Raw genomic sequence first — 27,011 nt, forward strand, 5'->3', positions numbered from 1 at the left:
ATGTTCCACAGAAGAAAGAAAGTCATACAAGTTGAGGGTGACTAAATGATGACAGATTTTTCATTTTTTGGATGGACTATCCCTTTAATTTCAATAGCAACCCATATAAAAAAGAAAAGAAAAGTTGGTTTACATGTTTCTTTTGTGTGTAAACATAGTAAAGCTGTCGAAGTGGGCCGTCCTTTAATTGCCACATCACGCCTCTTATTTGCAATTGGCTACTGGGGTATGATTTGGCTCCACAAAGTGGGTGGAGTCTTCGCTCTGATTGGTTGCTTCACTCTGACTTGACTCTGGCTCGTGGGCGGAGTCTTCGCTCTGAGAGGATTGTGTCTCTCCTGCCTTCAGACCGGAGATACACTCAGAGGCTCTCCGTGTCTGCTGATAGGACAGACAAAGCTCCTCCCACTTTTTTCGGTTGGCATCAATTCCATCTGCCATCGGTTGAAGCTTCCTATTCAACTTCACAAGAGCCTGTAAAATACATTATCATCAGTCTATAAAACTTAATTAGCAGAGTTAATTAATTTGATTTATTTAACTGTTACCTCATATAATGGCTTACAAATTCCATCAATCCATTCCACCTGAAGCACAGGAAGCTCATCTTTACGATTACGATCAAAAATGGCCTGCAAACAAAATAAAAATTGAAATTTAAGCAATCGATTGACAAATCAGCCAATTTTAGAGATATCTGTTGGTGAGAGAATATACGTACAGCTGGTGTCAGCTTCAGCTCTGATCTCTCCCTGTCACCCTGTTCAAAGAATTCACTAGTCACTAGTTCAGCAACCTGGAATTAGAAACATATTATAGACATAACATTATTTTAATGTTAATCTATCTATCTATCTATCTATCTATCTATCAATATCGCTTCTCAAATAAATTGATCATGTTTTAAGGATGTTTAGATATTTGTACTTATCTAATTTTTTTGCAAGGTCTGTCTAACCTGTTTTGAGATCTCCCATGGTCGAGTCACAGCACCCAAGTCACAGGCAGTCATCAGCATAGACCTGGTATGTTTAAATATGAAGACCATTTTCAGCAGCTCCTGGTATTTCTGTTATCAATTTTAAAAGTTGTAGTCACTCACCTGAACATGTCTCTATGTTCTTCATTACTCCAACTGAACTGTTCAGAGAGAACACACTCAAAGAACTTGGTTCTTCTTCTTTTATGTCCGATGGAAAACAAAGATCCACAAAAAAAACATTTAAGGTTCTTTCACTGCATTCAAGTTAATTTTATCCAATGTTCCTTATGGTGAAGATCTTGTAGATCTTCATCAGGCTTTTAGGATCTGAACAAAAGCCACAAAAGGGGCTTGATATCACCTCTTCTGCCTCTTTCAAAGGGCGCCTCTCTGTGGCCTAAACATGAATTACATGCACCTGCTGGAATATTTAGAGCTGTTTGAAGCTGAAGACCACTACCTCTTTTAATAACTATTTGAACAAAAATTCCACTTAAGTTGACACTATGACTTACTTGAAGTACAAGGTGAGATCTGTGGACAGAATGGCCTGTTTCAGTATCTGCATCATGTTGCTGTACTCCTTGGAGCATAGATTCGCAAAAATGTTGTGACCCTGTTGAAGGTTAGGCATTATTCAGAAAACAATGAGAAAAAGATGACAAAGTTGTCAGAGTTGTTATCTGCAATTGTAGGGGCAAGATGTGTAATCTGGTAAACTGGGTCACCCGCTTATAGTGCAAATGAATAACAATGCAAGGAAGGAGCAACATTTCATATTTCACGTCCCACGTAATCATTTATGTCCACATTTGTATTTGAGAACTTAACCCCATAAAGGCTGACATAGGAAATAATAGTAATAAAAATCTATATTAAAAAGGGACAGGTTTTTGGACAAATTATTTTAAAAAACAGGTTTTAGAATTTGAGGCTCACACTCGTGGTGGAAAAAAAACGTTTGGTGAAGTTGCTGATATTTATATGGCGGAAAAGATGAAATTCTGATAGCTTGCCTTAAAAAGTTGCTGCCTTACATTTTTAAGTACAATCAACTTAGATGTTTAAGTCATTTCAACTTAAATTACATTAAACTGACTTAAAAAATTGGTTGAATCTTGCATAACGTATAAAAAAGAAGTTGAAAATTGCTTAACTTATTTTGATGAGTTAAAGCAATGTAAAAACGCATGTTGTCATAACTTATTGATCATATCATTTTTTAGTCTAATGTAAATCAATGAGATCTTTACAACATCAACAGACTACTTAATGTAAATAAATACTAGTTGTCACATGTCTCCCAAAAATGTCTTAGTAAGATATTTAAATGATTAGTTTCATATCAAAGCTATATTTGAGAGATGTACAAATAAATGTTCCATAAAATCCTGAAAATCACATTTTATCATGTTTTCCTGAAAATGATGCATGTATAATCAAGTAAACCCAAGTAGTAAATATTTTTTAGAATTATACTAAAATGTCTTTTACCTGCTAAAAAAGTATAAACTGTCAATAAGAAGAAAGAAGGCATGTCGTATATAAGTTTTGATCGTGTTGATATTGATAATTTAGTGTCCTTAGAAATTTGCACATTAAATATGATACAGTTTTACAGGGTTAAGTAAAATGTGGCACAGCTTACCCCACTCTCAAGGTCTAAGTGAAGTTTGAGGAAATCACATCCCTCGTTCCAAGTTCAATTACTCATACAAAGCCCTGTCTTTTCCTCTGAAATACAGCCAATCACGAAACCAGGAATCACTTCACACCCCTGAGTATCATTCATAGCGTGTCTGCAAAGTTATCTACGCTTGGTCAGTCTCTGTGATAGAAAGCATTTTTTTTCTCTCTTTGCTTCAGTGCAGCTGACCCAAGAGGGGAATCTCCTTAGCACAGTTAATTGGTGTTGGTTAAAAAAGCTCAATGGACGTCTACAGGAAATCGATACAGAGTTTTGTCATGATTAAACAGCTCAGAGCTAAATCAGCCACTTCATCAAACGCTGACAGCCATTTGCATTCTTTCCATCCACTGAGACATGCAAATGTGGACGGGGGGAAAATACAGTAGGTCATTTGTGCAAATCCATTACAAGAGAGGTGTGAGATGGACACAGTATTAGTCCATTGCTTTGACAACATTTGTTCTTTTTTATCCTCATTAGAATGCAATTCAGTGCTTTATCTTGCTCCTGCTCACAGTACTGTGACCTGACCAGACAGACATGCTAGCTCACGTCATTTAAACATTACTCACCTCACTCTGCAGGATCATGACGGCGTGGTTGAAATGATGATGCTCAAGTGTGGCAGATGTTCCGTACAGAAGCGCCAGTGCTGACCCAGACCTTTGGGAAAACAACAGAGATACGCTACAGTACAGTAACAACATTATGTTGCTGTACAAACATACAGGACACACTAAATAGAGCTAATTTCTTATTTATGAATAAGGACTGCACTACAAAAAATATATATTTTCTTAATTACCATTGTGCTGTATCTTGCTTGTTTAATTTTTTTTTAAGAAATTGATATTTTATCCAGCAAAGACTTTTTTTTTTTTATCAAAAGTGACAGTAAAGTACATTGTTACAAAAAATTATATTTCAAATGCATGTTGTTCTTTTGAACTTTCTATTGATCAAAGAATTCAGAAATGATTTTATCACGTTTCCACAAAAATAAGCAGCACAACTTTTTTTTTACATTGACAATAATGATAAATGTTTCTTAAGCAGCAAATCAGCATATTAAATTGATTTTTGAAGGATCATGTGACACTGAAGACTGGAGTAATGATGCTGAAAATTCAGTTTTTTTTAAGAATGTTATGATATTTTTACTAGAAATCAATAAAAATACAGAAGACATATGGGTAACACTTTATTTTCGATGGTCCACTTTAGATATTCTATTAACTATAAGTAACTTTGCAACTGCATGTCAACTAACTCTCATTAGAGTAGACTATATGCTTAATATCTGCTAATACTTTATACTGATGCTTCACCAACAGACATTCTACTGACTATAAGTAACAATGCACCTACATGTCAATTTATTCTAACCCGATCCATAACCTAACACTCATTTTAATGAGAGTTAGTTGAGATGTAGTTGCAAAGTTACTTATAGTTCGTAGAGTGTCTAAAGTGGACCATAGAAATAAAGTGTAATCGACATGTGAAAACAATGCTAAATGCAAATAAAATGCAACTAACCATGTAAACATGCATAATTAGGATATCAACATAAAAAGACTTATAAACCATTAAAAGGGAGGAGAAAAAATCCTATATATTATGAATTTAAAGGTAGTGCAGCTAATTAAAATCCACAGTATTGGGACAAATCTATGAGTTATTAGAAGTCATATTAGGCAGATGCCAACATTGACAGGTAGCATGACATGCCTCGTCCTTGAACACCATAAACAACTATATTTTTACATGACAGACTATTTTGATACTGTGTTGGGTGTGATGTGATCCCAATGTAAAATCTGGGCCAAACCAGCTGAGAACCACTGATGCAATGTACATTGGCAGACTGTTGACTCACTTTGCCTGAAAGGCGTTATTTGTACCACGATGGTCCAGGTCATGGCAGAAACACCCAACCATAAGTGCGAGAGTCTCTGTGTCTGTCAGCACCTCCTGTAACCCAGCGGTCTGAAATCCACAACAGAGACTGCGGTCAATCTAGTCACACAAATCCTCAAATTCAGTGATTAAATTATGGCTTGAAAGATCATTATTAATTTAATCTATGTGTATTTACTACCTTTACCTCAGACAATTATTAGAGGAATAGTTCACCCCCCCAAAAAGCCCTTTTATCATTTACTGACACTCATGTTGTTACAAACTCATATTACTTTCTTTTTTTCTGTTACTGAAGGTGTTTATCTCTTCCCTACAATGAAAATGTATGGAGGACCAGGGACTATCAAGCTCCAAAAGACAAAAAAGCACCTTAAAACCATTCAAATACAATATTACAAATTACAATAACTTTGAGAATTCAAGTCGTTATGAGTCATGAAAGTGTATTCTCTATAAGTGCACTTAAATGGACTTACAGTGCTATGCATAAGTTTAGACACCCATGCTAAAGTTGACTAAAAAGAGGAATAAAAAATCATCTTTTGGAAATTGAACTTAATGCCTTAATTTAAAAAATTAGGAAAAATCCAACCTTTAAGGACACCAATTTTCTTTGTGAATGAATAATGTATCGTAAATAAATAAATGTTCTTCCTTGAAATACAGGGTGCATAAGTTTAGACACCCCTATGTTAAATTCCCATAGAGGCAGGCAGATTTTTATTTTTAAAGGCCAGTTACTTCATGGATCCAGGATACTATGCATCCTGATAAAGTTCCTTTGGCCTTTGGAATTAAAATAGCCCCACATCATCACATAGCCTTCACCATACCTAGAGATTGGCATGGGGTACTTTCCATAAGATCATCTCTCAATGCAAATCAAACTAGCTATTAGGCTAACTGAAATAAAACCATGCCAATCTCTAGGTATGGTGAAGGCTATGTGATGATGTGGGGCTATTTTAATTCCAGAGGCCAAGGGAACTTTATCAGGATGCATAGTATCCTGGATCCATGAAGTAACTGGCCTTTAAAAATAAAAATCTGCCTGTCTCTATGGGAATTTAACATAGGGGTGTCCAAACTTATGCACCCTGTATTTTAAGGAAGAACATTTATTTATTTACGATACATTATTCATTCACAAAGAAAATTGGTGTCCTTAAAGGTTGGATTTTTCCTAATTTTTTAAATTAAGGCATTAAGTTCAGTTTCCAAAAGATGATTTTTATTCCTCTTTTTAGTCAACTTTAGCATGGATGTCTAAACTTATGCATAGCACTGTATATTATCTACAAGTAAAGTTTAAAAATATATATATACTTTTAAGAATTGAAGTACACTACAAGTCCACATTAAATACAATTTCTGTCATGGCGACTCTCGGAGTGTTTGGCTAATGGGTATGACAATGTTGATATGTTTGGTTTTGATGGAATAGATCTGCTATGCTGCTGCTGCAGAGCAAGTACAGGACCTGCTACTGCCAACACAGGACACGCTGCTGTGAGCAAGTAAGACATGCTGCTGCAGAACAATATAGCGTGCATGAATTGCCCATAGCAGATCTATACAGGTGGAGCTGGGGAAGAGGAAGGGTTTCTGTAAGCACGCTGCACTTTTAAGGCAAATGCTAACCAATTATTTGAAGATTGAGCATGCAAGCTCATTGGATACAGCAGGACCCAATCAGCTGTGCCCTATAGAGAATGATGTGATTGCAAGCAAGTTGAGTTAAGAGCCCATTAGCCCGCGCCAGCTAGAGTTTCATGACCAACTTTGCACTAAGCATACTTCTTTTTTCCAAGGGTTGAAAGTCTTTTTGACAGTTATGTTCACCGTACTCTTTCATTGTATGGAAAAGAGCAGCTTAGACTTTCTACTATTTTTGTATTCCACAGAAGAAGAAAGTCATACAGGTTTCGACCGACATGTAAATGAGTAAATGATGACTTTTCGTTCATGAGCGAACTATCAAATCACATATTATCAGTTCAGAAGGCCTCTTCGATCAGCATCTGTGCTTGATGACTTACGGTGATCATAACAAACATGCACTGCGAGACGTTGAAGGCATGCCTCCAGTTGTGGTAGGCTACGGTGCGGTAGTTCTTCCTCACGGTAAGCAGCCAGCGGCACAGCACCTGAGCAGGAAAAGAAAGGAACGCTGTAGTATTCACACACCGTACAGAAGCTGCAGACCCCCCGGTGTTCCAGGAACCAGTCTGCAGCACAGTATCTCACCGATCTATAACCCAGCGATCCACCCTCAACACTGCATACATATGTAGCCAGCATTTCACTATTCCAGTCAGTAGGGTTGGCGTTTCGCCCCCTCTCTCAAAGTGATTGCCTCACCTCATAATCAATTTTGAATTTCTGCACTACACCAAGCTCCAAAAACATCCGCAGGGAGGCAGTGATCATGGCGTCGTTGTCCAGAGAAAAGTCATTAAAGTGGAACTCATCGATCCCGAGCTCACTGCTTAGGGGAATCTTAGCAGCCTGAGAGAGGAGAGGGGACAATCTCAGCGACTCCGGCAGCAAGGCAATTAAACACCAGAGCAGAACCTGGTCCACTGAGGGCTCAAACAGAAAGAGTACTGCCATTTCAATTATTAATACTTTAGCTCTCTCAAGTCTAGGACCCACCAACTATAAATTTCTTGGAAACGCATAGGGCTGAGATGTTTTTTTAATCATCTATCTCTCTAATGTATGAGTTTAATTTGAAGTTTTCATCGTGTCTCTCTCTGGAGAAAAGTTTTAAACGTTCTATGTTCAACTGATCTGTGAATCTTGTACCGGCCCTTTAAGGGTGTCCAACGCTACAGAATCTTATCATGCTGTAGAGACTGTACTGCATAGGTCAAACAATTCAAATGAGCATTACAGTGTATTGCCAAAGCAATTTCTAATGTTTACAATGAATCTAGAACAGATATTGAATAAACTAGTTTAGTTTTAGTTTATTTATTTTATTTATTTTCTTGAAAGAAGTCTCTTATGCTCACCAAGGCTGCAATTATTTGTTTAAAAATATACAGTAAAATAGTACAAAACAGTAAAACTGTGAATATTGTGAAATATTCTTATAATGAAAATACCAAAGATGCTTTAAAATGCTATTTATTCGTTTGTTGGCAAATTTCAGCATCATTGCTCCAGTCCTCAGTGTCACATGATCCATAATTTATTTTCATCAATGTTGAAAACAATTGAGCTGCTTAATATTTTTGTGATACCTTTTTTCAGGATTCTTTGATGAAGAGAAAGTTCAAAAGAACAGCATTTATGTGAAATAGAAATCTTTTGTAACATTATAAATGTTTTACTGTCACTTTTGATAAATTTGCATCCACAAGAACATCGTTTCAGATATAAATAATGAATTTAAAACATTAGTATAATTTCAGTGCATCTAGTTAGTATGGACTTTAGTACCATATTTTATTTCTAGTTTGACGAAACTTACTTTCAGTCGATCAACCTCTGCCTTAGAGCATGTAGCATGATAAGACAGCATCTGGGAAAAGACAGAAACAACAATACAATATGCATACAAAGTCTTTTTTTAATACCCACACAGATTGTAACCACACCATCTGTTCTTATGAGATTTATATTCAGGCAAAATTGTAGCTGTTATGTTTATGAGCAGCTTAAAACAGAAGAAGAAAATGCAAATAAGATATTACATGTTACACTTTATTTTAAGGTGGTGTAGTTACATTTTACTTACTCAAATAAGTACTGAGTAATATGAATTAACTACATGTACTTATTATAGAGTTACGGTTAGGGTTTGGTAGTTTAGGGTTAGTTGTAATTATGCATAATTTACTGTTATTAATAAATACATATTAACGTAACCTTAAAATAAAGTGTTACCGATATTACTCACATCTAGAGCCACAGACTGCTTGGCCCAAGTCTTCTTCACCTGGTTATACATCATTGTGTTGTTAATACCCAGGCCACAGAAAATAACAAATGCCTGTGAGGATCAACGGACATGAAAATTACTCATGCGTGTGATTTATGTAAACATCAGTAGTGGAAGTATGGCTCTTTATAAAATATTGATTGCTCATTTTATTCCAACATCAAAAATTCGAATAAAGTCCCACCTCAAATAACCTTTGATCTGCATCATTAAATGTCTTCCTGTCCAAGCGATTTAGAATCTGGGCAACGCCTAATGGAAGTAAGAAGTGATTTTAGCTGTTTTTGTGTATAAACAATGAAGCATTTGTGTAGGGGAAACTCACCAATAATCTGATGTGTCCGATTCCAAATGGGAACGCACAAAACTGATCTGATATGAAAACCAGAAGCCTGGTCCGCCTGAGAAGGAAACACATTGCTTGCACGATACAACTGACACACCACGTGAATTCATGCAATCAAAACGAGTCTGAGAGTGTGTGTTCTGCTCACCTCAGCATCAAAGCGGGGATCCTGACAGACGTCACTAATGTTAACGGGCAGTCCGGTTGATGCTACCAACTCAGCAATGCTGTTATTGATTAGCCAGTCCGAACAAGACACCTTCTCCATGCTGACTTTGTCAAATGCACACACATACACACAAACACACATACTAAGCATGGTATACATTAAAGTCACAATGAAATCAATTAATTAATAAATTTTTGTACAGAATGTTGCAGTGGTTATTATCAAAGATTATACCATGGTCTGGGTGAATACTCGATTCTGATTGGCTGCAGGGTGTCCATTAAAAAGTGATAATGTACACCTAGGAAAGGCGTCCCGTCAATTTGCCTGATGACAGTTCTAAATGATTGCGCTGGCTCAAACTCACTGATCAACTGCTGCGGTCGGGTGGCCACGTTGCTTGGCAACGCCTGTATACGGGAGATATTAAATAGTGCGCTCGACTTAATAAATAAAAACCCTCACGATTTTTACTCTAAAACACATTAAAGTATTATTTATTGATTAAATATTTCTTTCTTTCGTAAGTGACCATGGTATAAGCGGGTTAATGCCCTTCGAGGTGTCCATTGTCAGGTATTAATGGACTTCGGCGGAGGCAACCGTCCGACGCCTCGCCGTCGTCCATTAATACCTGATAATGTACACCTCGTCGGGCATTAACCCTTACTTAATGTGCACACAAACTTTAATAAAAAATGTTAACCTTCATTCCCCCTCAAAACGGCATCTGCTCTCTTGACATATATCTAGAAGGATGTTGGGACTTTTTTGCTGTGCTATTCACGTGCTATCGGAAATTTCCTACTTCCCACTTCTGAAGTTGTGATTGTGAACTCGTCGCATTCAAGTGCTTTGTTGTCGGAAAGATGGAGAACACCAGGTTTATTCTTGCTTATTTATTGGGTATATATTATTAAAGCCTAAATGATATTTACCATCCCATTCATTAACAAACAATATTCACCGCGCTAGATAGATCTAGATAGTCAGCATGCAGACAATCCTGGAATTTTGGTCAAATACAGGCTGTTTTCTCTGTGTACAAAACATACAATATGCTTCAAACTATTATTTTATGGCACGCCCAACTCGGGAACATGGGTATCAAAATTATCCCTGAGCTTCCCACTGGTAAATATGACTTGAGAGGGCATTCATGATATGGCATTTACGATAATTCCGATTAATATCCTCCACAAATGACTACAGACTTTCAAATATGCCTCCATTTAGTAAGCAACACCCAACTTCCTATGATCCAATAAATTCCCAAGGACAAAATCAAGTCCCACCCTACATATTTTTCTCCTTCCAGAAGACATTTCACTCTGATATACATCACAATAGGGAAGAAAAGACTTTCGCAACTTCAACTTCCATTTCATGCCGACTTTACTTGACATACACATTACTATAAACACACATGTAATAGTATGTTATATTATTAATAGTCCTGTTATTCTCACCTGATGTCATGATCAACGCTGCACAGCGGAGACATAAGCTCAAATGTCTGGGAGAACTTTACCACCTGAGAACACAGTAAAAAAAAAGAACAATGCTACAATGCTAGGGTGATTTCCAGGACATTGCTAAGGTGTTCTGAGCGGTTGCTAGATGTTTTCTTATAGTCTAAAGTCTGATATATTGTGATATTCTGGTACATACATATGGCTCTGTTTTATTGTTCTTCAAGCATCTAAATCTAATAGCCTAGAAATGCATTATTTGAGGTAGAATTGTGATCGATGCTGAATACACTGTTTGAAAAGGCACAAATAATAACTTTAAAATGAATGACCAAATAATCTAAAACCGATTATCCAACTGATTAGATTATCAGTGAGCAAGTTTTTGATTATCCAACAAGCAAAATGATACAGTGATATTTTAATGAACATATCTAAAATTAAGAAATGGTTAAGTTTTGGACAAATTAAACTGATTTTGTTTCTAAAACAAAATGGACAGTCACTTTAATGTTCCATTCAATATGCAGGCACTGAGCATCATCTTTTCATCCCTATTCTCTTTAATTCTACGTTAACTCTGGACTATCAAGTGCTGAAGCACAGTGTCCTCTACTGGCTGAATGATATATGCAGTCAGTGACAAATAATCATGGAATATATATAAGTCCTCTGCAAAGAAAAAGCAGAGACTGCTGTTCCTTTAAAAAGTCAAGCTATAGAGCGCTGAAGTAATGGTAGCTTATTTACCTGACCAATAAATATGATTCTTAATTTTTTTAAAAAACATTAACACAATTTTTGTTAATTTTGAAGCCTAAATACAATCAAGTAAAAAGCTATAAACGATCTACACCACGGTCGCATGACTTCAACGCCACAACTAAGCTTCCGACAACTCTTTCAATCTTTATTTAAAAAACACTTTCCCTGAAAGTTTGAGTTAGAATAGTTTGCAGGAGCGTGACTATAGACACAACAAGGCTGTAAAAGCGAACTAGTCAGTAGATGAGTTTTACTGTTCAGTGTGATGACTTTAATGTCCCCGAGAACCTCTGTAGTCCCATTTAGCGGTTTGTTAGCAACCGTCTAGGGATTTACCGGCAAGGGATTTACTGATGTATTAGAATAAATTGTGAAAATATCTTGAGCTTGCATTAACCAGAGACCTTATTTTAAGGTATTTAACCCAACACCAATTCAAAAACCCATTGACTTTGGAACGATGAAACCGAAAGTGCTCAAATGCTAACTCGTTTCCAGGTTTAAAAAAAAACAGCTATATTTTAAATAAATGTAATAAAAATAGAATCAATAATTTAATGAATTATACAAATCACATTTGCTAAATTGAAATGGAATGGAATTGAGTTACATAAAAATTAGCTTTTCGTTTTGTCGCACTCCCACTTTAAGCCCCGCCCACAGCCTCATCCACAAATAAATTTTGACTGCAGAATACAGTTAATAGCTTGGCTACACACTCCTACTTGAGGTATCATTCATGTCCATAGCACAAACAGAATAAGTTACGTGCCACATTTCAATGCTTCTGTGAAAAAAAAACCTAAGAATGAGCTTGTATACTGATGTTCTCTTTAGCAAGAAAGGTGGAATGTATAAAGCATGACAGAAAAGAGAAAAGGAGGACTGAAGGTGATCTCACAGGGGAGTGGATGTCTTCTAGCAGAAGCACAGAGCAGCGCTCACACTGCAGTAATGTCAGCGCACGCTGCATGATCTTTCTCACAATCTTCTCCAGGTCCGTCTGCTCCTCAAACAGATCATTCACCACCTCCAGCAGCGCCTTGAGAAACAACAGCAGCAGCTCCAAATGTATTCAGAAAACACAGGCCTTCAAGCTTTACACAGGATTATTAAATATTTTAAACCTTGCGACCTGAGGATTGTATGCAATCTAACAAGCTACACTGTCCGAGAGGTCTAGAAATCTGGAGGCAGGTTTTTAATCATTCTGAAGAGTTTTATTCAGCAACATTTCTGCAGATCTTGACATACCCTGCTTCTCTCATACTCCTTGCGGGATTCGGAGAAGAGTTTGGCGTTGGAGATCGATATTCCGCAGAATGGTAGATACATTTGCAGGACCTGTAGAGAGAAGTTTGATGCTTTCAAAGCTTCAGTCAGATTGATGGGTGACGGTGAGATATTGAGAGGGGAAAAAAGAACTGGAGGCATCACATCAGTTCTCCTTCTTTGTATTTCTAGGGCATTTATAACAGCACAGCATGCTTTCTGCTTTCAGTGCTGCTTGGCATAAATAATTCTAAAGAGAATTTCTGTGCTATTAATTACTATCTATAGAGAGATGTTTTGAAGCAGCGATGAAAGTAAGGGGATGAGATGAACGGGTACAGACTGATTTGTGCCTAGAGACTGCAGTACTGGAGTGCCATTTACATGTGCTGATTTAGTCAATGACAATAATGACCTCTGTTCACGGCTTAAAGTGTTAGTTCACCCAAAAAATAATATTAATCAATTACTCACCTTCATGTTGTTCCAAACACGTAAGACTTTTGTTCATCTTCGAAACCAAATTAAATGAAATCTGAGAGATTTCTTTCCCTCTATTGACAGTCAACTACTAGTTTTCTGCTTCAAAAAGTTCATGAAGAGATCCTAAAATTAATCAATTAATCAATTAAACAAACCTCATTGGTTCGTGAGGAAGCTCAAATGTGCTGCGTAACTCGAGAACGAACCTCATTGGTTCTTGCAGAAGCTCAAACGTGCTGCGTAACACGATAATGAACCTCATTGGTTCGTGAGGAAGCTCAAACGTGCTGCGTAACATGAGAATGAACCTCGTTGGTTCTTGCAGAAGCTCAAACGTGCTGCGTAACACGAGAATGAACCTCATTGGTTCGTGAGGAAGCTCAAACGTGCTGCGTAACTCGAGAATGAACCTTATTGGTTCGTGAGGAAGCTCAAACGTGCTGCGTAACTCGAGAATGAACCTTATTGGTTCTTGCAGAAGCTCAAACGTGCTGCGTAACACGAGAATGAACCTCATTGGTTCGTGAGGAAGCTCAAACGTCCTGCGTAACTCGAGAATGAACCTCATTGGTTCTTGCGGAAGCTCAAACGTGCTGCGTAACTCGAGAATGAACCTCATTGGTTCGTGAGGAAGCTCAAATGTGCTGCGTAACACGAGAATGAACCTCATTGGTTCTTGCTGAAGCTCAAACGTGCTGCGTAACTCGAGAATGAACCTCATTGGTTCGTGAGGAAGCTCAAACGTGCTGCGTAACTCGAGAATGAACCTCATTGGTTCTTGCGGAAGCTCAAACGTGCTGCGTAACTCGAGAATGAACCTCATTGGTTCGTGAGGAAGCTCAAACGTGTTAAGTAACTCGAGAATGAACCTCATTGGTTCGTGAGGAAGCTCAAACGTGCTGCGTAACACGAGAATGAACCTCATTGGTTCGTGAGGAAGCTCAAATTTGCTGCGTAACTCGAGAATGAACCTCATTGGTTCTTGCTGAAGCTCAAATGTGCTGCGTAACACGAGAATGAACCTCATTGGTTCTTGCTGAAGCTCAAATGTGCTGCGTAACTCGAGAGTGAACCTCATTGGTTCTTGCTGAAGCTCAAAAGTGCTGCGTAACTCGAGAATGAACCTCATTGGTTCTTGCGGAAGCTCAAATGTGCTGCGTAACTCGAGAGTGAACCTCATTGGTTCGTGAGGAAGCTCAAATGTGCTGCGTAACTCGAGAATGAACCTCATTGGTTCTTGCTGAAGCTCAAACGTGCTGCGTAACTCGAGAATGAACCTCATTGGTTCTTGCGGAAGCTCAAACGTGTTAAGTAACTCGAGAATGAACCTCATTGGTTCGTGAGGAAGCTCAAACGTGCTGCGTAACTCAAAGAATGAATCTCAATGGTTCTTGCTGAAGCTCAAACGTGCTGCGTAACACGAGAATGAACCTCATTGGTTCGTGAGGAAGCTCAAATTTGCTGCGTAACTCGAGAATGAACCTCATTGGTTCTTGCTGAAGCTCAAATGTGCTGCGTAACACGAGAATGAACCTCATTGGTTCTTGCTGAAGCTCAAATGTGCTGCGTAACTCGAGAGTGAACCTCATTGGTTCTTGCTGAAGCTCAAACGTGCTGCGTAACACGAGAGTGAACCTCATTGGTTCGTGAGGAAGCTCAAACGTGCTGCGTAACACGAGAATGAACCTCATTGGTTCGTGAGGAAGCTCAAATGTGCTGCGTAACTCGAGAATGAACCTCATTGGTTCGTGAGGAAGCTCAAACGTGCTGCGTAACACGAGAGTGAACCTCATTGGTTCGTGAGGAAGCTCAAACGTGCTGCGTAACACGAGAATGAACCTCATTGGTTCTTGCGGAAGCTCAAATGTGCTGCGTAATACGAGAATGAACCTCATTGGTTCGTGAGGAAGCTCAAACGTCCTGCGTAACTCGAGAATGAACCTCATTGGTTCGTGAGGAAGCTCAAACGTCCTGCGTAACTCGAGAATGAACCTCATTGGTTCTTGCAGAAGCTCAAACGTGCTGCGTAACACGAGAATGAACCTCATTGGTTCGTGAGGAAGCTCAAACGTCCTGCGTAACTCGAGAATGAACCTCATTGGTTCTTGCGGAAGCTCAAACGTGCTGCGTAACTCGAGAATGAACCTCATTGGTTCGTGAGGAAGCTTAAATGTGCTGCGTAACACGAGAATGAACCTCATTGGTTCGTGCTGAAGCTCAAACGTGCTGCGTAACTCGAGAATGAACCTCATTGGTTCTTGCGGAAGCTCAAACGTGCTGCGTAACTCGAGAATGAACCTCATTGGTTCGTGAGGAAGCTCAAACGTGCTGCGTAACTCGAGAATGAACCTCATTGGTTCTTGCTGAACCTCAAACGTGCTGCGTAACTCGAGAATGAACCTCATTGGTTCGTGAGGAAGCTCAAACGTGCTGCGTAACTCGAGAATGAACCTCATTGGTTCTTGCGGAAGCTCAAACGTGCTGCGTAACTCGAGAATGAACCTCATTGGTTCATGAGGAAGCTCAAACGTGCTGCGTAACTCGAGAATGAACCTCATTGGTTCTTGTGGAAGCTCAAACGTGCTGCGTAACTCGAGAATGAACCTCATTGGTTCGTGAGGAAGCTCAAACGTGCTGCATAACTCAAGAATGAACCTCATTGGTTCTTGCTGAAGCTCAAACGTGCTGCGTAACTCGAGAATGAACCTCATTGGTTCTTGCTGAAGCTCAAACGTGCTGCGTAACTCGAGAATGAACCTCATTGGTTCTTGCGGAAGCTCAAACGTGTTAAGTAACTCGAGAATGAACCTCACTGGTTCGTGAGGAAGCTCAAACGTGCTGCGTAACTCAAAGAATGAACCTCAATGGTTCTTGCTGAAGCTCAAACGTGCTGCGTAACACGAGAATGAACCTCATTGGTTCTTGCTGAAGCTCAAACGTGCTGCGTAACTCGAGAATGAACCTCATTGGTTCTTGCTGAAGCTCAAACGTGCTGCGTAACTCGAGAATGAACCTCATTGGTTCGTGAGGAAGCTCAAACGTGCTGCGTAACACGAGAATGAACCTCATTGGTTCTTGCTGAAGCTCAAACGTGCTGCGTAACACGAGAGTGAACCTCATTGGTTCGTGAGGAAGCTCAAACGTGCTGCGTAACACGAGAATGAACCTCATTGGTTCGTGAGGAAGCTCAAACGTGCTGCGTAACACGAGAATGAACCTCATTGGTTCGTGAGGAAGCTCAAACGTGCTGCGTAACTCGAGAATGAACCTCATTGGTTCGTGAGGAAGCTCAAACTTGCTGCGTAACACGAGAGTGAACCTCATTGGTTCGTGAGGAAGCTCAAACGTGCTGCGTAACACGAGAATGAACCTCATTGGTTCTTGCGGAAGCTCAAATGTGCTGCGTAACACGAGAATGAACCTCATTGGTTCGTGAGGAAGCTCAAACGTGCTGCGTAACACGAGAATGAACCTCATTGGTTCGTGAGGAAGCTCAAACGTGCTGCATAACACGAGAATGAACCTCATTGGTTCTTGCGGAAGCTCAAACGTGCTGCGTAACACGAGTATGAACCTCATTGGTTCGTGAGGAAGCTCAAATGTGCTGCGTAACACGAGAGTGAACCTCATTGGTTCGTGAGGAAGCTCAAACGTGCTGCGTAACACGAGAATGAACCTCATTGGTTCGTGAGGAAGCTCAAACGTGCTGCGTAACACGAGAATGAACCTCATTGGTTCTTGCGGAAGCTCAAACGTGCTGCGTAACTCGAGAATGAACCTTATTGGTTCTTGCGGAAGCTCAAACGTGCTGCGTAACTCGAGAATGAACCTCATTGGTTCGTGAGGAAGCTCAAACGTGCTGCGTAACTCGAGAATGAACCTCATTGGTTCTTGCGGAAGCTCAAATGTGCTGCGTAACACGAGAATGAACCTCATTGGTTCGTGAGGAAGCTCAAACGTCCTGCGTAACTCGAGAATGAACCTCATTGGTTCGTGAGGAAGCTCAAACGTCCTGCGTAACTCGAGAATGAACCTCATTGGTTCTTGCAGAAGCTCAAACGTGCTGCGTAACACGAGAATGAACCTCATTGGTTCGTGAGGAAGCTCAAACGTCCTGCGTAACTCGAGAATGAACCTCATTGGTTCTTGCGGAAGCTCAAACGTGCTGCGTAACTCGAGAATGAACCTCATTGGTTCGTGAGGAAGCTTAAATGTGCTGCGTAACACGAGAATGAACCTCATTGGTTCTTGCTGAAGCTCAAACGTGCTGCGTAACTCGAGAATGAACCTCATTGGTTCTTGCGGAAGCTCAAACGTGCTGCGTAACTCGAGAATGAACCTCATTGGTTCGTGAGGAAGCTCAAACGTGCTGCGTAACTCGAGAATGAACCTCATTGGTTCTTGCTGAACCTCAAACGTGCTGCGTAACTCGAGAATGAACCTCATTGGTTCGTGAGGAAGCTCAAATGTGCTGCGTAACTCGAGAATGAACCTCATTGGTTCGTGAGGAAGCTCAAACGTGCTGCGTAACTCGAGAATGAACCTCATTGGTTCTTGCGGAAGCTCAAACGTGCTGCGTAACTCGAGAATGAACCTCATTGGTTCGTGAGGAAGCTCAAACGTGCTGCGTAACTCGAGAATGAACCTCATTGGTTCTTGCGGAAGCTCAAACGTGCTGCGTAACTCGAGAATGAACCTCATTGGTTCGTGAGGAAGCTCAAACGTGCTGCGTAACTCAAGAATGAACCTCATTGGTTCTTGCTGAAGCTCAAACGTGCTGCGTAACTCGAGAATGAACCTCATTGGTTCTTGCTGAAGCTCAAACGTGCTGCGTAACTTGAGAATGAACCTCATTGGTTCTTGCGGAAGCTCAAACGTGTTAAGTAACTCGAGAATGAACCTCATTGGTTCGTGAGGAAGCTCAAACGTGCTGCGTAACTCAAAGAATGAACCTCAATGGTTCTTGCTGAAGCTCAAACGTGCTGCGTAACACGAGAATGAACCTCATTGGTTCTTGCTGAAGCTCAAACGTGCTGCGTAACTCGAGAATGAACCTCATTGGTTCTTGCTGAAGCTCAAACGTGCTGCGTAACTCGAGAATGAACCTCATTGGTTCGTGAGGAAGCTCAAACGTGCTGCGTAACACGAGAATGAACCTCATTGGTTCTTGCTGAAGCTCAAACGTGCTGCGTAACACGAGAGTGAACCTCATTGGTTCGTGAGGAAGCTCAAACGTGCTGCGTAACACGAGAATGAACCTCATTGGTTCGTGAGGAAGCTCAAACGTGCTGCGTAACACGAGAATGAACCTCATTGGTTCGTGAGGAAGCTCAAACGTGCTGCGTAACTCGAGAATGAACCTCATTGGTTCGTGAGGAAGCTCAAACTTGCTGCGTAACACGAGAGTGAACCTCATTGGTTCGTGAGGAAGCTCAAACGTGCTGCGTAACACGAGAATGAACCTCATTGGTTCTTGCGGAAGCTCAAATGTGCTGCGTAACACGAGAATGAACCTCATTGGTTCGTGAGGAAGCTCAAACGTGCTGCGTAACACGAGAATGAACCTCATTGGTTCGTGAGGAAGCTCAAACGTGCTGCATAACACGAGAATGAACCTCATTGGTTCTTGCGGAAGCTCAAACGTGCTGCATAACACGAGTATGAACCTCATTGGTTCGTGAGGAAGCTCAAATGTGCTGCGTAACACGAGAGTGAACCTCATTGGTTCGTGAGGAAGCTCAAACGTGCTGCGTAACACGAGAATGAACCTCATTGGTTCGTGAGGAAGCTCAAACGTGCTGCGTAACACGAGAATGAACCTCATTGGTTCTTGCGGAAGCTCAAACGTGCTGCGTAACTCGAGAATGAACCTTATTGGTTCTTGCGGAAGCTCAAACGTGCTGCGTAACTCGAGAATGAACCTCATTGGTTCGTGAGGAAGCTCAAACGTGCTGCGTAACTCGAGAATGAACCTCATTGGTTCTTGCGGAAGCTCAAACGTGCTGCGTAACTCGAGAATGAACCTCATTGGTTCTTGCGGAAGCTCAAACGTGCTGCGTAACTCGAGAATGAACCTCATTGGTTCTTGCGGAAGCTCAAACGTGCTGCGTAACACAAGAATGAACCTCATTGGTTCTTGTGGAAGCTCAAACGTGCTGCGTAACTCGAGAATGAACCTCATTGGTTCTTGCGGAAGCTCAAACGTGCTGCGTAACACGAGAATGAACCTCACTGGTTCTCTCGCTACAAGCGAACATGCTTGAGCTTCTTTTTATCATAACTGATGTGGGTGTTGATGAATGTTTATATGTGAATAAAAGCCTAAATTCAATCTGTTCATCATATAAAGCGATCGTGTCTCTTCAGAAAATGTGGACTAAACCACTCACTTTATATGGATTAGTTTTATGATCTCTTTATGAACTTTTTAATCAGTGTCAGTTGCGGTAGCTGTCAATGGAGGGACAGAAAGCTCTCAGATTTCATTAAAAAGATCTTCATTTGTCTTCCAAAGATGAATGAAAGTCTTAAGGGTTTACTGGAACAACATGAGGGTTAGTAATTAATGACAGAATAAAACATTTTGGGTGAACTATCCCTTTAATTTGAGTGTGAGCAATTTTATGAAATTCAGAGAGCAACAGAGTATCGGATCTAAGCTTTGATTTAAGCAGTCACTTAGTACAATGACCACAGGGTGTCTAAGGTTATGAATATAAAGAATAAATCTTCTCATATAAATAACTAATTTTCCAAGTCTACAACTACTCCAGCATGGCAGGATATTCGTTAATTGTTAATTCATAGATCTCTTTTGATTTAGCACAGCAATTATCTTCATACTCTAGAGTTTCATTACCAGCAAAAGTTTGGGCACTATAGTAATAGGTATCGGGAGAATGAAATAGACTATAAATCCAGTAGTTGGAACAGATCTTTAGAGTTTAATATCAGCATGAAGCCAAGTGAAACGGAGAATAGAGCTTACCTTCTCATCGTCCTCAGTGAATGGAGTTCCGCTGGGGTTCTTGTTGATGGCCTGCACTACACCAATGACTTCACCGTCACTGTTGCGGATGGCCATGCACAGAATGGACTGAGTCTTATAGCCCGTCAGCTTGTCAATTTCATCACTGAACCGATGGTCCTACACAATACACAAGAGGCACAGCATTCTTAGAAAAAAGGGTTCAATGGGTTCTATATAGAACCATAGGGTTCTTGATTCAATTTTAAAGAACACTTTAAGCCAAAAAGGTTCTAAGGAGAAATGTCTCAAATGATTGCATGATACTTTCTTTTTAATTGGTTAATAAATTTTTTCTAGTGATAAAGTATGTTAACAAGCTGCTTAATTCATACATTTTTATTGAAAATAAAAGTTAATTAAAACAAAATTAATTAAGTAAAACAATTCATAAAATGATCCCATGATGGAAACCCCTTAAAGTTTCTATCCAGCGTTTTTTCATGCAAGAGCGGGTGCAGGCGTGTGGCCATTAGGAAATTGAATGTGTCTGGCTTCCGGTGTCATTCGCTTCCAGTAATTTTTAGATGTATATGTAACAGCTCGTTATGCTGCTTGATATTGCAAACTGGTATTTCTTACCATATTATTTTAGTGTAATGTACATAAATGTATTTTAATGTAATGACATCGCCAACTACTGGCCTGGCAGCAGAATACACCATTTTTCGTTCGTTTTCATGGATCTGTGTAAACGGGGATTGTTTTGACAATGTTGTCGACTGTACGTGAAAAACTCAAAGGGAAAACTTTATGATGTCATTTTTAATGACTACTTTTGCTAAATTGCAAAAAAGAAAAGTTTTTTTTTTTTGTTTTTTTTTTTCAAATACACTTATATACTCTACGTAATTTAAATCTAGCACAAGATGATTTGGAAAAAGAGGCTAATAGTTCCATCTTCACTTTTGACTTTATAGCAATGAGGAAGAGGAAAAACATGTGTTGTCTTTCAGATCAATCTTCTAGCATATTAAGTAGTTTGCTTTTTGTGAACAAACTGCTTTTATTTCCACCAAAGTAAAAAGTAAAAAGTATGGGATTCCATTGGACTGCTATGGGATAGTGGCACACTCATTGCACTGCATTAATGGATCTCCTCTGACCTATACCGGGGAAGGCTTGCCTGTGGTCATGATATAATGATGTATACGCACAACTGGTAGCTTGTATTTGAAGATGGGGAAACAGTCAACTCTGTAACTGCGATTTCTTCACTTGAAGTATTGAGGTTCTTGAATCTTTTGTCATAATCAAAATAATCAGACAGCGATTCCAAGCCTTGGCTGCAGAAACTGTAGAAATCACAAATCTTTGAAGGCACTCTTCACATAACCCAAGTCTACTCTATCCCCTATATTAAAATTTTATATTTTTGCTGTAGCTGTTGGGTAAACAAGAGAATACAAAACTACACAGTCAGACATACATCCAGGCAAGGGTAAACTACATGGAGATTTTACCTGAAAGGCTGTTACAATACGTGTCTTTTAAATGTTGGCCAAAACAATGATTTTACATTTATGTGTCACCTCTTACACTAGCTTAAGGTCTAGGCTGTTTAATGGCAGTTCAATAATGTGTATTGATTGAATTATCTATTAATTGTCATTTAAGTGGAATTACTGAACTTAAATATAAGAGCTTGATAAAAATGACCATTCTAGAAGAAATTTTCAGATGGCACTTAGAGGCTTTTGCATCTGAACTCTTCATATATATGCAGTATATATATATTTATTTATTTATTTATTTATCTTGGATGTTCTTGGCCAAAAACCAAAAATGATTGATTTCTTATTTTAAATTATATTATTTTTGTATTAATGTATTAATATTAGATTTTTTTCATGAAATTGAATCATTTGAATGATACTGAATTTAAAAAAATACAAACCAATGTATACAGGTATTAATATGTATTGATATATATAATATATATTTTGGTTAAGATCAAATCATGCGTGCTTCAGCACCAAGGAGAGCAGTCCCCTGAAAGAGCTTACATGGGTGGAGCGCGTCTTTTTAAAGATGTCACTCTACCTGTGTGTTTCTGGATGCAGTCGTTACCTGGGATCAAGGGATGGTCACGAGCACTGCATTGCGTGTCTGGGCATTGAACACGCTGAGGCAGCGTTCGTGGATGAGTCATGTACCCATTGTGTCCCACGCTCCGCAGCCAGTAGAGCCACCGACGGAGAGCACTGGACCATCCACGAGGTGTGTACCAGCCGTATCCTTCGGCTCTCCCCACGATGAACAGATGTCGATCGCTGCATTAAAGGGTGGGTCAGACTTCTCCGCGGATGACGATTCAGCACCGACTGCCAACAGGATCGGGCTTGTGTGGAACCATCACCGTGTCCCGAGCCCTCAAGGCTGGATGATTGGTTTCTCAGGGTGGCGCGCGCTGGTTCTCAGCAACCCACCCCGGTTCCTTTCTTCCCGGAGGTGCATGAGGAGCTCACTGGGTTATGGACAGCATCTTTCACTGCCAGAAACCGTCCCGGTGGCTCCTCCTCCCTCACCACCCTTGATGGCGGGGCGGCTAAGAGTAACATGCGCATCCCACCAGTGGAGTGGGCCGTTGCTATGCAACTGTGCCCTAACACCACTTGCCGCGGAGAGCCATGTCTCCCTTCCCGGGCCTGTAGCACTCGTCGGACTTAACTGGCAAGGCTAAGAAGGCCTGAGTGGAAGCTGCCTCTGTCATACACACCATGACATTGTTGCAGGTCCATCAGGCCAAGGCACTGAAAGACCTTCATGAGAGTGGTCAAGTTCTCTAAGAACTTTGTGCCGCGACGGACCTCGCGCTTCGTGTGGCGAAGGTGACCGCACGGTCGGTGGGTCATGCGATGTCCACTATGGTGGTTCAGGAACGCCATCTCTGGCTGTGTCTGGCCGACATGAGGGATACCGACAAAGTCAGGTTTCCTGACTCCCCTGTGTCCCAAACCGGCCTATTTGGCGACGCGGTTGAGAACTTCGCCCAGCAGTTCTCGGCTGTACAGAAGCAGACTAAGGCGATCAAGCATATCCTGCCGTGGCAGTCGGCAGCTGCCTCCACCCAACCGCCTGTGGTTCTTCAGTCTACTCGTCAGTCGTCACCGAGGGCATCCTCCTGCGACTGCCATCGCTCCCGCGCCGCAGCAGCGACCTCCACCTAAGCGGCGCCGAGGAGCCAGTCGCAGGCAGGCCGCCCCACCCGTCCCAGCCCCCACCAAGAGGGGTGGCAAAGCCAAGGGTAAGCAGTCCTAGGACGGGCGACCCGGAGATGGATGGGACTGCTCTTCAGGATATGGTGACCGCACAGCTCCCTCCCCCGGAAGAGGGCCGGGTGGAAAAACTTTTGTTCCCTTTTATTTGTGTTCCGCCACTGGCCTTAAAACCAGCGGTATCCAAATTCTCAATAAAAGAGCAGTTTCTTCCATCTCTGGGTCTGAAGAGGGCCCGGAGAGCAGTGGGGGGAGAGACGCGCCGGACGCTCCAGGCCTTTATTCATTGAATCCTTGAGAACCGGGTCTAGGCTGGGTCCCATATGTGTGGCCCTGCGGGGATCCCATAAGTGTATTCTTCCACGGCTCCTCCTAAACGGAAGCCTGTGTCTTTCCCTTGGGCTAAGTCACCCAGTATTTCATATGCAATACAACCTTTGGGTTAGTCCATATGTATATCTCCACATAACTCCTTCGGGGAAGAATGTGGGTTCCGCAGCATTCTCCTTCCTAACAGAAAAGGCACGCTTTCCCAGTGTTATATAGTCTCACTGTATGGGTTATCACGGAACAACAGTGACAGATATACTCTGTGCAAGCCTTCTGCTATAGTACTTCCAGGCAAGAAGGGGCAAGAGGAAGCTGTGGCCCTTTGGTAGGGATTCCTATTCGTAAGTCTCAACGTGGCGTCGACTGACCGACTGAAGAGGAACGTCTCAGTTATGTGTGGTAACCCTCGTTCCCCACGTCCCATCGCCACATCTGCTGCGGTCTGCTGGGGAAGCCAGCTTATTCGGCTCGGCTCCTCAGCAAAAAACTGAAGTGCAATCGGACCTGCTGCTCATTATATACCCACGCTGTGTGGCAGAGCAGCTGTTGCAAATGCTAATGTGCATTGGCTCGTTTAGTTTCACTCGAAGTAGATTGGCCTCTCTGGCGAGATTCCTATTCGTCGGTCTCGATGTAGCGTCTCCGTTCCCTCCTTCAGGGAACGAGGGTTACCACATGTAACCGAGACGTTTTTGTTGTTTGATTATCATTAATGACAGGCAGCAAGTATTTATAGGTTGCTGTCACTTTAAGACCTCATGTAGGAATCCAATATAATGATTTCTTTCTCAACTCTTTACGTTCACTTATGTCATAACCAACTGTTTTTTACAAGAATATTTGCCGAGACTGGTATTTTTACATATAATAGACTGGTATAAAACATTTGTGTGTATGTGTCCGTTAAAGTGCACTGAGATGCAAATGAGGAATCAATGATGCTTGCCAAACTAATCTGTGTGCGCAGACTGTGCTGTGCTGTGCCTGTGTGCACAGATAACTAATCCGCAAAACACATCCATGCCGAACCGTGGGGCCTGGTCCGTCCGGATCACGGATCAACTACGATCCGTTTAAACCCTAGCAAAGAGCGGAATATTGCAAGTAGGTATTACTGCAGACAGGAGATCTCCAAAATAGGGTGTGCACTCCAGAAGTGGGCAGCACCTACAAAAGGGGGCGGGTCTCCAAGTGCAAAGACTTGATCTATTGGCTCTGGCTTCATCCTATTGTCATTGACTTATTATATATATATAGATATACATTATATATATATATATATATATATATATATATATATATATATATATATATATATATATATATATATATATACTGTATATATTGTATATATATATATATATTCACTTTATAAAATTCCCTTAAACAACTAGCCCTGGTCTACCCCTAGGCTACAACTGTATTTTTCATGTAGGCTTACATTGTATTTAAAATACATTTTAAAAGTTTGTTACATTATGAAATGTAATGTATTTTTCCAGGCGCAATTTGTCTTGCGCAACGCAAATTGTAAACTGCACTTGCACAATTAGCTAAACTCTGAATGAGTTTTTGTTTTGTATTTCTTGATATGTACGTTTATAATCAAGTCAAAAAAAAAATCTGATCGCAGTCACTGGAGTTAACTGTTGTTATGGTTACCAATGGCTAGGCGACTTCTATTAGTTTATGTCTATTTGACGACAGTCAAAAAAATACGCTCCGTGACTAACTCTCCCGCAACCTTCAACCTTTTATTGTCGAAATTGTCTGTATTATTAGTTGCAATTCTACCTCGTATGCGTTCGGGATGTTGACGGTTTCTCCGTGTTCTGCAACATAACCTATGATGCCTTTTCCCCACGGAACCTGCACCTCATTTGAGTCCAGAGTGCTCGAAGAGGGTCGCACCGTGGTACCCGAGTGCACATCAAAAAACTTGGACACGAGTGTCCTCTTATGAGACGGTCCCTCCACTAGGAAAAGCGAACACCTGTCTGCGTTTACCATGATGCACACATTGATAAGAATCTTGTAACTGAGGTTCGTCATGTCAAGTTCGTTAGAAATGTCCTTAACCAGCTCGAGGAAGAACTCCCTCTCGTTGGACTCTTTGAGTCTGTATTTGTAGTCAATGGCGCTGGAGGCATATTGAGGCACGTTGACTCGGGACTCGAGGAGCGCGCTCAAGATGTGCGCGGTGGTCGGCGGTAACGAGCTGGCTTTCCGCAAGAGCGCGCGCCGTCGCATACTTGACTGGGACTCGTTGGCCGTGAGACTGATGTGCTCGTCGTAGGTCCGGTGTGCCGTCATCGCTTTGGACCGGGCGAAGTTCCTGCGGAGCTCCATGTGGGACGATCTGCGCTTCAGTCCGTCAGGGTTCGTGGGCCAGAATGGGTCCCTCGCGACCCCGCGTTTCTCCTCCACCGGAGACGTTTTGGACGGCTGATGCTCTTTGATCCACCTGCTCAGGGTGTCACATTTCCCCTTTCTGACGAGATATTCCTCAAAAAGCTCTGGGTGGCAATCCAAAAATGCCTCCACGTCGGAAAAATCAAAAGTTGTCATGTCGATAGCCAAAAATGCCACAGCCAAAGTGATCTGAAATCGTCCAGTAACGCTCAGCTCAGTGTGTACTGCCGCACACACTTCACACATCCATCTGTCATTTACATATCACTGTTTTCCAGCCTTCCTCCTCGCGCCGCTCTTTTATGAAGCTCGTGGAGTTGAACAGTGACTGATGCGCGACGACGCTGAAAAATAATAAGGAATTTGACAGGTAGTAAGACACAGGTCTCCTCTGGGAAGGACCTAAATAAACTTAAAAAAGCAAACGAGTTTGTCTGTGACTGAAAATGGATGTTTCTTTTGTGTGTTTAGTGGTAGTTTAACGAACTCTCTGGTTTTGTTTGGTGAAGCTCTTTTTATACGGTAGGCTATGTCGTCTTCACACTTGCGTAAATACGTGTGTGTGTGCGTGCGTGCATGTGTCTGTCTGTGTGCGTGTGTGTGTGTGTTTAGAGAGAGAGAGAGAGAGAGAGAGAGAGAGAGAGAGAGAGAGAGAGAGAGAGAGAGAGAGAGAGAGAGAGAGAGAGAGAGGGAATTATTTTTCAATACCTTTTTTTTTATTTCATTAAGCACTAATGAGCTAAAGGCTTTTGAAGTAGCCCCAGTCTAAAAATCATGCCTGCTTTCATTTGTCATTAAAGAATCCCTTTAATCAAAGTCTGTCCACAATATGTATATTCCAACAGGACGAATAGCTCATTGTTGCCTGTTTGCACAGAGAGCATTCATTATGAATTTAATATATTAAATAATAATAAATACATAAAAACATTTCAATTGAACTTTGTATTTATTGTGGCTGAAGGGAAATTTA

General features: G+C 41.0%; 1 protein-coding gene across 1 annotated transcript; it reads right to left on the minus strand.

Annotated features, from left to right (window-relative positions):
• Positions 1 to 204: 204 nt before the first annotated feature.
• On the minus strand, positions 205 to 26,194 carry pde11al (phosphodiesterase 11a, like; the record flags this gene model as incomplete). Its single annotated transcript, XM_081388887.1, has 20 exons — positions 205 to 474; positions 549 to 632; positions 722 to 796; positions 959 to 1,022; positions 1,103 to 1,180; positions 1,498 to 1,598; positions 3,245 to 3,335; positions 4,552 to 4,661; positions 6,635 to 6,742; positions 6,957 to 7,103; positions 8,074 to 8,124; positions 8,503 to 8,595; positions 8,729 to 8,796; positions 8,870 to 8,945; positions 9,039 to 9,159; positions 10,529 to 10,593; positions 12,198 to 12,338; positions 12,551 to 12,640; positions 20,040 to 20,198; positions 25,421 to 26,194. The coding sequence occupies 20 exons, from the start codon at positions 26,192 to 26,194 to the stop codon at positions 205 to 207; spliced, it is 2,766 nt and encodes a 921-aa protein (XP_081245013.1).
• Between the last annotated feature and the right edge of the window lie 817 nt (positions 26,195 to 27,011).

Source organism: Scardinius erythrophthalmus (assembly GCF_964197995.2).
Source record: "Scardinius erythrophthalmus genome assembly, chromosome: 16".
In the NCBI taxonomy this organism is placed as follows: Eukaryota; Metazoa; Chordata; class Actinopteri; order Cypriniformes; family Leuciscidae; genus Scardinius; species Scardinius erythrophthalmus.